Source organism: Sarcophilus harrisii, chromosome 2 (assembly GCF_902635505.1).
Source record: "Sarcophilus harrisii chromosome 2, mSarHar1.11, whole genome shotgun sequence".
Taxonomy (NCBI): domain Eukaryota; kingdom Metazoa; phylum Chordata; class Mammalia; order Dasyuromorphia; family Dasyuridae; genus Sarcophilus; species Sarcophilus harrisii.
Genome location: NC_045427.1, coordinates 150,290,704 through 150,305,209, shown reverse-complemented (window position 1 = coordinate 150,305,209; position 14,506 = coordinate 150,290,704). Strand labels below are relative to the sequence as shown.

The 14,506-nt window shown below is 33.7% G+C and overlaps 1 protein-coding gene across 2 annotated transcripts in view; it reads left to right on the top strand.

The window, feature by feature from the left end:
* Window positions 1-9,961, top strand: part of CFAP61 (cilia and flagella associated protein 61) — a 324,804-nt gene extending 314,843 nt beyond the window's left edge. For both annotated transcript variants that reach the window (XM_031951049.1, XM_031951048.1), the window contains 2 exons: window positions 4,374-4,464; window positions 9,722-9,961. In XM_031951049.1, coding sequence (XP_031806909.1) covers window positions 4,374-4,464; window positions 9,722-9,922 — 292 coding nt within the window. In that variant the 3' untranslated portion in view covers window positions 9,923-9,961. The remainder of the gene's footprint in view (window positions 1-4,373; window positions 4,465-9,721) is intronic.
* Window positions 9,962-14,506: the final 4,545 nt, after the last annotated feature.

Here is a 14,506-nt window from a genome sequence, read left to right as displayed (position 1 = left end):
AACCTCTCTGAGTCTGAGTTTTTTAAAATTGTAGAATAATACTGTTCTGCCTACCCCAACCAAACAAGTTAACATATATGAAAGTACCTTTGTCAGCTATAAATTGTGATACAAATACATGTATATATTTGGAGGAACTGTACTTTTTTAGTTAAGAAAGGTCACTTTTCAAATACAGGTTGCCTCCTTGTCTCCCCTCCAAACCTACTTTTAAAGTATGCTAGACTCAAATCTCATTCTAGTCTCTGGCAATTATAACTAAGTTCATTTCTGTAGTTAATGAACCTAGAGTTTAAAAAAAAGTTACAATTCTTACTCATTACAATGAAAAATTCACCCTATGAACTATATTTGTGCATTAAAGGGGATACCATCATGTTGCATCACATTCTAATTTCAGAATCAGGTACTTTATCAAGCTCTCAAAAAGAAACTGTAGTTATCTAACACCCTGTCTATTTAGAACTGATAAAAAGCTACATTAAGCTACAATTAAGCATTGTACTGTACTTGTATATGGAATGAAACAACCAAAGTTTTTAAAGGGAGTATGGGAAAATGCAATTTTAAAAAATCCCTTCTCCCAAGATCCTTGTTTTCTCTAATCAAAATTCATTCTGAAAATGATCAATATGGAAATTTTTTACATATGTATAAACTTATAAAATTTTTTAATGTCTTAGGGAGAGAGGAGGGACAGAGAAAGAAAGGGATAGAATTTGGAACTCAAAACTTTATGTATTTATTTGTTAGTGTTTAATCTTATGCTTTTTCCTTTCTTTCTCTCTTTTTTCCCTTAATAGTATTTTATTTTTCCAAATACAAAGTAAACATAGATTTAAAAATTCATTTTTATAAAACTGTGTTCCAAATTTTTTGTCTCCCTCCCTTATTTCCCCCTTCCCAAGATAGGAAGTGATATGATATAGGTTATACATGTACAATACTTTTAAACATATTTCCATATGTCATGTTGTGCATGAAAAATCAAACCAAAGAGGAAAAAACAAGAAAAAGAAAAACCAAGCAAACAAATAAACAAAAATGATGAAAATGTACTTTTATCCACAATCAGTCTGTCTCTCTCTGGTTGTAAATGGCATTTTCTATCCCAAGTCAATTAGAATTTTATTGAATCATTGCTTTGTCAAGAATTAAGTATAATATAGTTGATCATCACATAATCTTGCTGTTATTGTATACAATGGAACCCAAAACTTATAAAAATGTTTTTAAAATTGTTTTAGGATGTAATTGGAGAAAAATAAAAAATTTATTTTTACAAGTAAATGTTCTCAATAGAGATAATGTCACATTTTAACACAAAGAGACCAAAAGCAAAAGTGTGATATAAGCATTAAAATTACCTGCAAATGGGACACTTAGGCCAGGCTTGGGGACCGAGAGAAGTGTTGTAGTAAATACTGGAGAGTGAGAGAACATAAACTATAATATGAAGAAAATGGGAATCATTATAGGAGTGCCTGTAAGACTATCTTTTAAGTATTTTTAAATGGGTACCCTTCTCCCAAAGGGGGAAAATGTTGCAGTAAGAACTGTGAAAGAATAGTGCAAAATATCTTGGCCATATTAGCTAAATGAGTTTCTTATTAGCAGCAGGGTCAGAGGTATGTATTTTTAAAGGAAGTGCTTCATTTTCATTATAATGCTTAAATGATTTGAATGTATATCTTGTATTAAGCCATGCCTATAAAGTGCCAGCCACTTCCTCTAAATTTGGAAGTGTTGCTAATTGTGTTCAAACACTTTTAATGGTGCCCTTTGGTGAAAGGCAGGAACATATTAGGAAGAACTATTAGTTTTCTTCCTGAAGACTCTACAGTTCCAAATGCCTTCTGATGACAGCCACAATAGATATGGGAAAATCTTTCAATAGAATTCCTACTGTGGGCCCCTGTCTCCTTTTCAGGAATCGACCAAGTTTTGAAATCCCTGTTTTGCCCCTGGCTAATACTGTCATCTTGTACACATTTAGCTTGATCAGTTTGGCAGGTTATGAAAGACTTAATGATGCAAACACATGTGGCAGATGCTGTTCTCATGATAGTTTAGGAGCCTACAAGCCACTGTTGGTAGCTTGCCAGCTTCATCTTCAACACTGAAGAGCATTATGCTTTCAAGCCCCCTTTGCAGCTTGCCCTTAGGGACCACTGTTGAAGCAGTAATAAAATTCAAAATGGGCCTCAGGAAGTCAACTTGTTGGTTTGCTTTCAAGGGTGTCTTTTTCATTATCACACTTTGTTTTAATGGAACCCAAGAGTTGTTCCTTAAGAGAAGAAATCTAAATAAAATTCTATAAAAATCAGCTCTTGTTTAAAGGAAAAAATAAGATATACCAAAATAACATTGTTAGATCTCATTTTTTCAGGTTAAGTTTTTTTTCTCACAACATTTTTTGGTAGAAAACACTTTACTAAAAAATAAAACTTGATACTTTCCCCAAAAGACCTGCTAAATGTTTTTCACCTGTTACACAGAGATGCAAATGGAAATGGAGAGAGGTATAGGAGAAACCAAGGCCTTCTAATATCATAATCATTCACAGTATCATAATTGAGACAGTGGAAAAACATTCCATCTCAGCCAGTAAATAACATGTACTAAGCATGTTTTGTTTACTCTAATATCATAATCATTCACAGTATCATAATTGAGACAGTGGAAAAACATTCCATCTCAGCCAGTAAATAACATGTACTAAGCATGTTTTGTTTACTCTAGGTGAAATGAAGTAGAAAATAAGATACAATAAGCATTTTCTTCATACTCTCTCTTGTTTATATACATGTATATGTTTTAGGATCCATACATTGGTCATAATCCATATAACATGAACTTATTATCTAAGACAGTGATGCTAGTTTAAATGAAATGAATGAATGAATACATATTAAAGAAAAAAAATAAAGAACTTTTAAAGAACAGATGGATAATAAAAATAACCACAACGTTCATCCATTTTCATTGTGGTCCATGTGATTACCTCTTTCCATAACTAGTATTATTATTTACAACTCCAATGCATATTACACAGTCCATCCATTTACTTTTCCGAAAGCTAATGTTTTTCATTCTCCAATAATAGTATTTCGTTCCAGCCATTGGTAGGTATTCTTCAGAAAATACATTGCCTTTGCTTAGGAGCCTGCAGGTCAAAGTGGAATATGTGCAATCCACAGTCAGGTTGGTTACTTTGACCATCTTGACAATGTAATCAGAACTTCTCCTGGTCAATAAGATAGGTTCTAAATAGTTGATCACAAAGAGAGTTTAAAATGCCTGCTCAGTCTTGCTAAAGCTGGCATGTAACTACAGCCTAAGCCAATCAGGCACTATACAATAGCCCAGACACACAGCAGTCAATTCACATTTGGCAGGAGTATAGAGAATGGGATAAAATGTTCTTAAATATATCTGTTATTGGTATAATCATCATTCAAACTCTTATGTAATTTCTTTTGAACTAAGATGACTATTAATTAAAGTTTAGAAAATATGAAATGCTCATCTATTTAATCCCAGTACACCAACTCTTTATGGGGGGGAGGGTTAGTCTTCTCTCACACATGATATCTATTAACACTAATGGGAATTACACATACACATGCATTCTAAGAAAAATAAATCTCCTTTAGTTAACATGTCTCTGATGCTCTGAAGAACTTACATTTTGTGTTACTGGAAGTTCAAATAAAAATAAGTGTTCCTGGCCATCCAACTGACTCTATTTATATTTATAAATGTTAACTATTTAAAATTAATCATCACATTGTTCTTGATAGAAACTATTCATTAAAGCAGTTTTCTATAAAAAGTTAGAAATATGTAAATATTAAAAAGAACTTTTCTCATGGAAGAGATTCAATTAAATATCCGTGCACTGGTGTGAAGAACATATTGTGAAACTGTGGTGGCCTGTTTTCTGGTCATTATTAATCCAGAAACCTTAATGATGAACAACATTTGTGTCATTGTCTACACAAATTTAATTTGTTTATGCAGCAGTTCAGCTAATCCTGCAATCTGCTTTTCTCAAACGAGGACAGATAATGGAGACACAGTTCTTTACAAGTCTACAGGCTTTTAAATTCTGATAAAATCAGGATTCTTCACTGGGTCTTGCCACAGCTCTGAATTAAACCACTTTAAATGTAATTACTGAAGCTGGCTGTACATCAGGAACATCCATTAAAAAAATTGATTGACCATGCTGTTGCGGGAGGCATTTTATGAACAAACGATCGTGATGGGTCCAGAACTGTAATTTATAAAGGCAAAAAAGCAGGTAAATACTTTATCAGTGATAATGAGAGGTTCACTGGATAATGAATTTTTTTTTCTTTTTTAACCAGCTTCTTCGAAGAACCTTGGTCCATGGCCATCTTTCATGATCGTTTTATTGATCTTAAGAAAGAACTCCGTCAAATCCTAGCATCCAAAGAGGTAAAAGAAGTGACTATCTTATTACTTGTAAATTATAAGCAGTCTGAAATTGCTAGTCATTTAGATTTTTACCTTTATATCCACTATAGTATTTCATTTCTAAGATCAACTCCACTTCTAAAGCCAATCATTAGGTATGTACAGGTGTATATAATGATGCATTCACAAATGTTATAATCCTATATTTAAAGAGACAGATTTTTTCCCACAAATTTTTACTTAGCAATTTTTGGTTTCAAAATTGTTTTACAAATTGACATTGTTACACCCCCTTCCCCAAGAATAGAGTTTAAATTCCACTAGTACTTGCTTTTAGTAACTAGCTACATTTAAAAAGACTTAAAAATAAATTATTCAAATGTTAGAATTTACTCTCAATAATAAGTTGAAAGACTCATCAGAGATAGAGAATGAATTTGACAATGAACTATCTCATGGTTGTTTATATTCTCTCAAATACCCAACCTTCTAGCTACTAGACTACTGAGGTCCCACAACCTACCTCTCTACTCCACTGCAGCCTATGTATCATTGGTCCTTCCATCAGCCACAAGTATTCTGTTTCCATGATAAAAAAAATAAAACAAACAAACAAAAAAAAGCCATACCTCTGAACTGCATTGATGTGATCATAATCTATTATCCCACCTTCCTCTATGTCTTACTCCTCCTAAATCCATTCTTTCTCCTCATCTTAACAACATTTCTCTCCCTCAGAACTTTCCCATCCTGTCAACCCTGCTATGGTTTCACTTGCCTCCTTCCCAATTAGACAGTTAGTTAATCAGAGTAACTCAGAATTCTCCTCTGCTTTTTCATCCCATGTTCTGTTGCTGCTCATGCCTTGTCAAACTCCAACCCCACATTACTCCCACTATCTGCCTCTTCTGCTCCCATTTGCTTGCCGTTGAACAGAGCCAAAGAAGTCATATAACTGTGCTAATTAGGTCCACTGCAAAGTTATGTAACCTACTATCAATCAGGCTGCCTGGGCAGCAAAACAATCCTTTTACTTCTCCTTAATTGACCCTCTCTTCCATTCACCACAGCAACTATTCCAAACCTCCTGTTCTTCAAGCTAAGGACTGGACTTCATCTCATACTTTACCAAGAACTTTACATACTTTTACAAGAAAATGAAGGCTTAAAACTCTTTTACTTTATTACCACTATTTCCTCCTGTCTCTGTTGAAAATGTGGCTTTTACATCCAAGTCAATTCTTGATTCTATTCTCCTCCCCGCCATCTCTCCATTTCTCCAGTATATTGCCTACATTCATCCCTCTTTCTCTGATCTTCAGTATCTTCCAGTGTATTGGACCTTTACCTGATGCTTACAAATAAAAGAATCCTCTGCCATCCTTACCAAAAAACCTCACTATATCTTACTACCCCTGTTAGCTGTTACTCATTCTCCTGTCTCTTTCCTGCCTCTCCTCTTCTTGAAAAAACTATCTGTACTTGCTGCCTCTACTTCCTCTCCTCTCTCTTCTAAATACTCTATAATCTAGCTTCCAATTCAGTACTCAACTGAAACTTTTCTCTCAAAAGTTATTAAATATTGCTAAAGTTAATGACTTTTTTTCCAGTTCTTATATCCTTTTTGACTGCCCTACAGCAGCATCTAACACTGACTATCAATTTTTTTCTGAATTCTTCTACTGGTATGACTGCTGCTCCTCATGCTCTTTTGCTGGATTTTCATCTATTTCATGTCATGTCAGGTCAAATTAAGTTGCATTTATTAAGTGCTTACTATATTCTAGGTACTATGCTAATAAGTAATTGTGGGTATATCTGCCAAGGTTCTATCCTGGGCCCTCTTTTTTTTCTCTCTATACTCTCTCATTGGGACCTCATAAAAGTGAATTCAGTTCACCATGAATTCAATTACTATGTCTTCTATGCATGTAAATAGATTATGTATGCATATGTATGTACATGTGTGTGTGAAAAAGTTTCTCTTGAGTTCCAATTCCAAATTACCAAATGCCCATTGAACATTTTAACTAGATGGCCTATAGGCAACTCAAACTTGCTATGTCTAAATGGAACTCATTATTATTTTTGACACAAAATTCGTTCTTCTGAATTTTACTATTACATCTTCATACTTCCAGTCATTCAGGTTTGAAACTTAATCATCAGCCTCAGTGGTAGCCAATCAGGTGCCAAATCCTGCAATCAACACTCACATTGTTATCATACTAATTCAGGCTCTCACCACTTCTCACCTAGACAATTACAATGTTCTCCTATTTTATCTTCTCCTTTAAGTTCCTCTCCTTTCCAAGCCAATCTCCACACAGATGCCAACTTAATTTTCCTAAGGTGTATGTCTGACTATGCCACTTCCTATTCAGTAAACTTCAGCGGTTCCTTTTTACATCAAGGTTCAAATAGATTTTCTCTTTTGAGCATTTGCCACTCTTCATAATTTGTCTTTCCTACCTTTCTAATCTTCTCCAGCCATGTTAACCTGCTTGTTGACCTTCACACATAATGCCCCCTTTTTTTTCTCCATGCTACTTACCCATGCTTAAAAACTGCATTCTCACCCTTATGTTTTAGAATTTCTAGCTACCATCAGAGCTTAGCTAAATGCCCTATATGGGAGGCCCTTCCTAGCCTCCTGTTGCTACTGCCTTCCATTTTAAGATAACCTTGTATAAAATTTGTGTATCTTGTATATACTTATTTGTATACACATTGTTTCCCCATGTTAGAATGTAAGCGCCTTTTGGATTTGCACACCTTTGCTCCACTTAGCACAATGCCTGGTACCTACTAAGTATAGGAAAAATGTTTGTTGATTGTTAATCTAGGGATATTTTTACTAGGGAATGACATGGCCATATTTTTACATTAGGGAAGTAATTTGGCCATAAATTAGAGAAGGAAGAAACTAATAACAGGAAGGCCAATTAGGAGATTATCACAATAATTCTGACAAAAAGTGATAAGCACCCAAATTAGAGCAAAAATAGTTTGAGGAACCTGACAAAGAAGTAGAGAAGAATAGAGAGACTTGGAAGATGTTACAGTGTCAGAATCATCAGAATCTGGTGACTTTAGATATGAGGCTTCCCCCACTGCAATTTCCATTATGCTCTCTGAAGCCAGGAGTTGTTTTTCATTCTGTCTTTGTAGCCTATGAACACTTAACACAATGTCTTCACACATTAGGCTATCAATAATGGCTTATTGGATTGAATTTGATCGCTTTACTTAATATTGTTGGACATATGAAATTGCTTTATACTTAAATAACCTTAGAATTGGAGACCTGTCAGCTCTTACATTTAATAAATTTCAAATTAAAATAAAATTCCATACCATACATAAAACTTCTTTTAAAAAAGAACTGTTAATCCATGATTGCTTCAAAGTAGAGCAAAACATACATTGAAATATGCAGTACTATATACTTTAATGCAGTTTTTAAATAATTTACTATCATGATTAGCACAACCTATCATTTTTTAACAATACTAACGAATCCATATTTCTTTGGTGCTATAAGAACTCATCTTCAGCCAGAATTCTATCTTAAGATTTAGGAAAACATTTATTTTAAGTTGTGCATAAAATAAAACATTCATAACTTGCCTTTGAAAAAAGTATGATTAATTTCAAATATAAATGTCTTAAAAATCAACTGAAATTTATGGAAGGAAAAAAATCTATTGTTTATCTGATAATTACAGATCTGAATTGTTTGTCCCTGTGTTGTTTAACATCTTTATCGGGGACCTGAATAAAGGAATAAATGACATGCTAATCAAATCTGCAAAAGACACAAAACTGGGAGGGACTGCTAACACACAGGAAGATAGACTGGAAGAGAATTTTGACAGGCTAGAAATTGGGCTGAATCTAATGAGATGAATTCAAAAGGAAAACTGTAAAGTCTTAAACTGAGGTTCAGCAAATCAACTTCACAAGTTGGTACTTGTTATATAGTTAGAGGCCTAGTTAGAGAACAGTGTGTCAGAAAAAAGGATTTGGACTATTTTTTAGTAAGCTATAAGGTCAAGATGAATAAACAGTGTGATTATAGCATCCAGAAAAGCTAATTCAATCTTGGGTTACATTGAGAGAGAGGCAAAGCTTCCAGGAATAAAGAGATGAAAATAGACCTTCTGTGCTTAGCCTTGATCCAATCACAACTGTACTAGTGTTTTCTGGGCACAGTGATTTAAGAAAGACATTGACTAGCTAGAGAGTGTATGGAAAAGAACAAGGGCTTATGTCTAACATATAATGAGGCCTATTTATATTTAGTCTGGAGAAAAGAAAACTCAAGTGGAACCAGTTAACTATATTCTAATATGTGAAAAGCTAACATGTGGAAGAGTGGTTGGACCTGCTCTTTTTGGTCCAAGAAGTCAAACAAGGAGTACTGGATGCTAAAAGAACCAGCTTACAATAGAATGGGTTATCTCTAGAGATAATAGGTTCCATTTCCTTATTAGTCTTTAAGCAAGAAGTAGATGGTCATCCTTCTTTAGAATGTTATAGTGGGCATTACTTTTGAATTCATTTGGACTAAATGGCCATTAAGTAAAAATTCTGTGAGAAATAGCAGTGCTTTGAATGCTAAAGATTTTAATTGAAACTTGGTGACTATTTGCTAGGAATATTGTAGAAAGGAACTGGGTTCAAGTCCTACAAGTCCTCTGTGACTATAGAGTAAGTCATGTAACCTCACTAAATCTTAACTTGCTCCTCATTTATAAAAGGAGACAGTTAAAGTATCTTTCAATTCTGGATTTCTATGATTTCATAATCATTAAAAATGCAACATTTTGTTTCCCTGATTTGTCTTATCTGTGTGGCTATCTTTACTCTACAAAAGTGATTTGATATTTTAATCTGTGTTCTAACCTTTGACAAAAGAAAGGATTAAAAATACAGCTTAAATAGATAGCCAATATAAAGTTATTTTATAAGCCAAAAAAAAACCCTTCACTTTTTTTAAACACAAAAATTTCTTCTTAAATAAAGAAGCAATTACTACAGTTTTGTTTCTGTGTTGTTTGGACCATTCTTCATCCATGGCTAATTGTTAATCCCTAAGAACCATGTTAACATGTTATTATTTTCCCTTCTATTCACAAATTTTATAGCTTATCATTGTAATACAGTGAAATATAATCTAACTTACTAGGAAATGTTAATATGATCTACCTTCCAAATTCATTCCTATTCAAATTCAAATTCATTTCTGTGTTTTATTTCTGTCCATATTTTATAGAATGAAGAACTTCCTTCCATGGAAAATTTAGTTCTACAAATAGTAGATGAGGAAATCAACCTGTTTGAAAAGCCGAAGAAATACCTTCAAAAATTCTTTGAAGAAACGATCTATAAATCCGAGGTGGAAAAAAGCATCCTTGAGTATCTGCACTATAATAAATACCATCTGCCGATGTATGCATGGCCAGGGATTATTTAGTTAAAGCCACATTTTCAGTTTCATTGGCCACATCACTATGGCTCTTTATGTTATCTTGACTATGGAACTTAATGGTTAAGTCTTGTACTAAATAGTCTTTGTATTGATTTTTGCCTTTCCAGTGATTTCTAAAAACTGCAGTATTTAAACTTTCCAGTAGGTGGCACATGGCTTGTTAGCCCTGATCAGTGGAGTAAGTACTGCGATAGTACTGCGGAGAGAACATTTAGAAACACCATGAAAATTTGTTTAATAATGCGCATTTTAGGAATAAAACTGAATTCTTTCTATGTGAAAATTGTTTTCATTTGAATTATATCTTTTGTTCTGTGAAATTTAGTGGCCACTATTTTGTTTTTTTTTTTTCTTTTTTTCATATAATAATGACAATGATTATAAAACACTAATAGCAACATCCTGGGCTTCAGTTTCCTTACTTGAAAAACAAGGGGAATTAGACTAACTCTCTCAAGTTCCTTATTATTCTGTGGTTCTATGAAAAAACTTGAACAAGGTCATTAGCAGAGTTAGAACTAGCACCCAGGTTTTTCTGTGTTGCACCATGTCACTCATTAGTACTTATTGAAAAAGAAAATGTTTTTCTTTGATTTTCCTTTAAAAAAAAAAAAAGAACAATTAAGTTAAAACTTTAATCACTGCCAGTAGCATAATTAAATTTCCTGTTTACATATAATAATCCTGAAAGCTAGCATTTATAGAGACCTTTAAGTTTTTAATAGCTTTTTATTTTTTCAAAATATATGCAAAGATCATTTTTGACATTCATTCTAGCAAAACTTTGTGTTCCATATTTTTTTCTTTCCCTTCACCTCTACCCCTTTTCCTTAACAGCAAGTAATCCAATATAGGTAAAACATATGTCATTCTTTTAAACATATTTCCACATTTATCATGCTGCACAAAAAAAAAGATCAAAAAGAAAAAAAAAACTGAGAAAGAAAAAAGCAAGTAAGTAAACAACAACAACAACAAACAATGGTTAAAATAGTATGTTGTGATCCACATTCAGTCCCCATAGTCCTCTCTCTGGATGCAGATGACTTTTTCCATCACAAGAATATTGGAATTGGCTTGAATCACCTCATTGTTGAAAAGAGCCACATCCATCACAGTTGATTGTCACATAATCTTTTTGCTGTATACAATGATCTCCTGATTCTACTTACTTCACTTAGCATCAGTTCATGTAAATCTCTCCAGGCCTTTCTAAAATTCTATTCTGATCATTTCTTACAGAGCAATAAAATTCCATAATATTCATATACCATAATTTATTCAGCCATTCTCCATCTAATGGGCAACCACTCAGTTTCTAGTTTATTCAAAAAGAACTGCTACAAACATTCTTGCACATACAGGTCCCTTTCCCTATTTAATGATCTCTTTGGTATACAGGCCCAGTAGAAACACAGCTGGATCAAAGGATATGCAGAGTTTGATAGCCCTTTGGGCATAGTTCCAAATTGCTCTCCAGAATAGCTGGATCAGTTCACAACTCCACCAGCAATGTATCACTTAGACCTTTTAAGTTTTGCAAAGTGCTTTACAAATGTTTGAAAGAGACCCCCTTTGAACTCATGATGATTATCTTCCTGACTCTAGGCCGGACACTAGCTGGGCCCCCAACAATAACAATTTAAGGTTTGCAAAGTGCTTTACAAATATTATCTCATTTGATCCTCATAACAACTGTGGCATTCTGGCTATTTTTATCCTCATATTACAAATGGGAAAATTGAGGCAGACAGATATTGTGACTTAGCTAGGATCATCTAGCTAGTGTCTGAGGCTAGATTTGAACTTCTTTCTGACAAGTGTTCTATCATATGTGCCACCTAGCTACTGTTTAATTTCCATCAGAAAATATTTTGGAATGAGAAAAGTTGTATAAAGTTTTACCCAGTAACAGAAATTTTGTCTCACATGGAAAATGCAAACCTAAAAGTAGAAACAACCTGAAGACGTGTATAACACATTACATACATGAACACATACATACATATATATACATATGTGTATAAAACATCTGTAAACTAGTCTACTTTGCTGCATAGTCCACCCATATGCATAGGTGTTTCCCTCTTCCAAAGCTGTTTCCTGAATTATATTTTCTCTCTTAGTATTTCTTCCAGCAACCACAGGATGCTTCATCTAAATGGATGAAACCCAGATCGAAATTTCTGGCCTCAATCTCTCTACGGAGCTCTATCTAGTCTCCTACTGCTAACTGCCTGCCAGACAACTCCACTAACATATTCAATAAGCAGTTCAGACTCAAAACTGAACTTATCTTTCCCAATTTCCTAATTTCCCTATTTCTGCTTAAGGTATCATCATCATCCTTTTAATTCCAACCTTGGAAACTTGCTTGCCATTTCAGTCTTCCCATTTCCCACAGTATCTCTAACTTTCATCTCCCTTTGTCTATTCCATGGTCATAATCTTTCACCTGGATTATTTCAACAGCTTCTTAACTGAATAACCATCTTGAAGTATCTCTTCAATCCATTCAATCCATTGCCAAAATAATTTTCTTGAAACATAGCTCTGACCATGTCAGTCCTCTCAAGAACTTTATGTGGCTCCCTATTGCCTATGAAATAAAAATACAAACTCCTCACCTTGGCTTTTAGCCCCAGCCTGTTCTTCTAGGATTATTTCCTCGATGTTACAGCCAAACAGAATTTTTCTTTGTTACTCACAACACAATACTTCATCTATCTTGCCAACAATAAATTCCCTCTTCAGCTCCCCCTATTGGAATCCCTTTCTTTTTTTCAAGAAAAAGCTTCTATGCTATCTCCCTTTCTAATCTCCTTCCTTTCTCCTCAAATTATGATTTATTCTCAACTGAGTACATGTTGTCTCCTCTAATAGAATTCAAACTCCTTGAGAGCATCTGCTGCATATTTTAGGTATTTAATAAATGTAATAAGAGTAGAAGACATTGAAATGCAATGGACGTGTTTAATTTTCATTAAATTGTGTTTGAAAAGGAAATTCTTTAATAAATATTACCCATTATATTTTGTCAGAAATCTTGTCCTTAGCATACAAAGTGAATTAAGTCAACATAATAAAACATACACATTTACTTAGGAACTAGTACACAGAATGGTTAGTTTTATTACTTGAGGAGTGTTCATTTAGATGCTTTTTTTTTTGAAATATAGTACTATTGATTGAATATTCAACAAGTAAAGCTCAAAATTGGATTCATTTGCTTTTATCCTCTATTTATTGGACCTAATGAAACATTTAGATCAAGTAGAAACACTTTTCAGAGAGTCTGAAATTGGGAAGAGCATCTGAGGTCATCTAGTCCAGCCTTTTCTTCCCCAGGTAAATTCCCGTTACAATACACTTAATGGTCATACTAACATGTGATATGCACCTCATAAATGCAGACAGAAACACTCCATTTTTGACAGCTTTGATTGTAAAAATCTTCTCAGATCAAGTCCGTATTTTTCTTCCCAGTCACCAAATGATTCTGCTCCTAACCTTTGGAACAGCACAGAATAAAGCAAATCCTTCTTTTGGACAATGAGTTTTCATTTTTTGTAGACAGATATTATATTTTCTTGTAAATCTTCTCTTTTGGCTAAATATCCTTAGTTCCCATAATCTTCAAATGAAATGACATAATTTAAAGTACCCTTAAACCTAGTCACCCTTCACTAAATATTAACATACTTCAATGTGTCAACATTTCTCTTAAAATGTGTCACCCAGAATTAAATGTAACAAACTTACCTATCACAAAGTACATCAAGATTTGCTCCACTTGTTCTGGACACTTTTATTCATATACTTTATTGAGAAATTGGAAGCTTTATTGGTAAATACATTATACTGTTGACTCATAATTTGCCTGAAGTCAATTGAAAACTTCTTCATACCTGTGCTAGAAAGCTAGCTCTTTTCCATCCTGTACTTGCATGGCTAATTACCTGAACCAAAATGGAGGGCTTTACATTTAATCCTGTTAAATTTTCTCTGTTTCTGTCTGATTCATTACTCCAACTAATCAAAATCTTTCTGGATCCTGATTTTATCATTCAGAGTACTTATTATCTCTCCAAGTTCTATATCACCCTCAACTTTAATGTGTGTGTTGTCCATTTCAGTTATTGAGGACAATATTAAACCTGATAGTGCTGCTGACAAAGTCCTTCAGTCATTGGAAGTATCTGTTAAGTCATATTGTTTGGGCTACTTCATTTAACTATCTTGATCTATATATGATCCAGATCACATTTCTCTTTCCCAGTAACTAAAAAAAAAATATCATGACAGGCTTTATTAAGTGCCTGGTTGAAATCAGATGGATATATATTATATTCATAATCAATTGGCAGGTATTTAATTATTTCATATTTATTATATTCTAGACACTGTGCTTGATACAGTGAAAGCAAAACAAAAATTAAACAAGAGCTTTCTCTCCAAGGGTTTATAGTCTGTTGAGGAGAGATAGGGAGGCAAAATACACATACACAGACACACAAGGTAAATACATTTTCCTGATAAAGAAGTGAGAATGAGTTTGCCATTGAGATT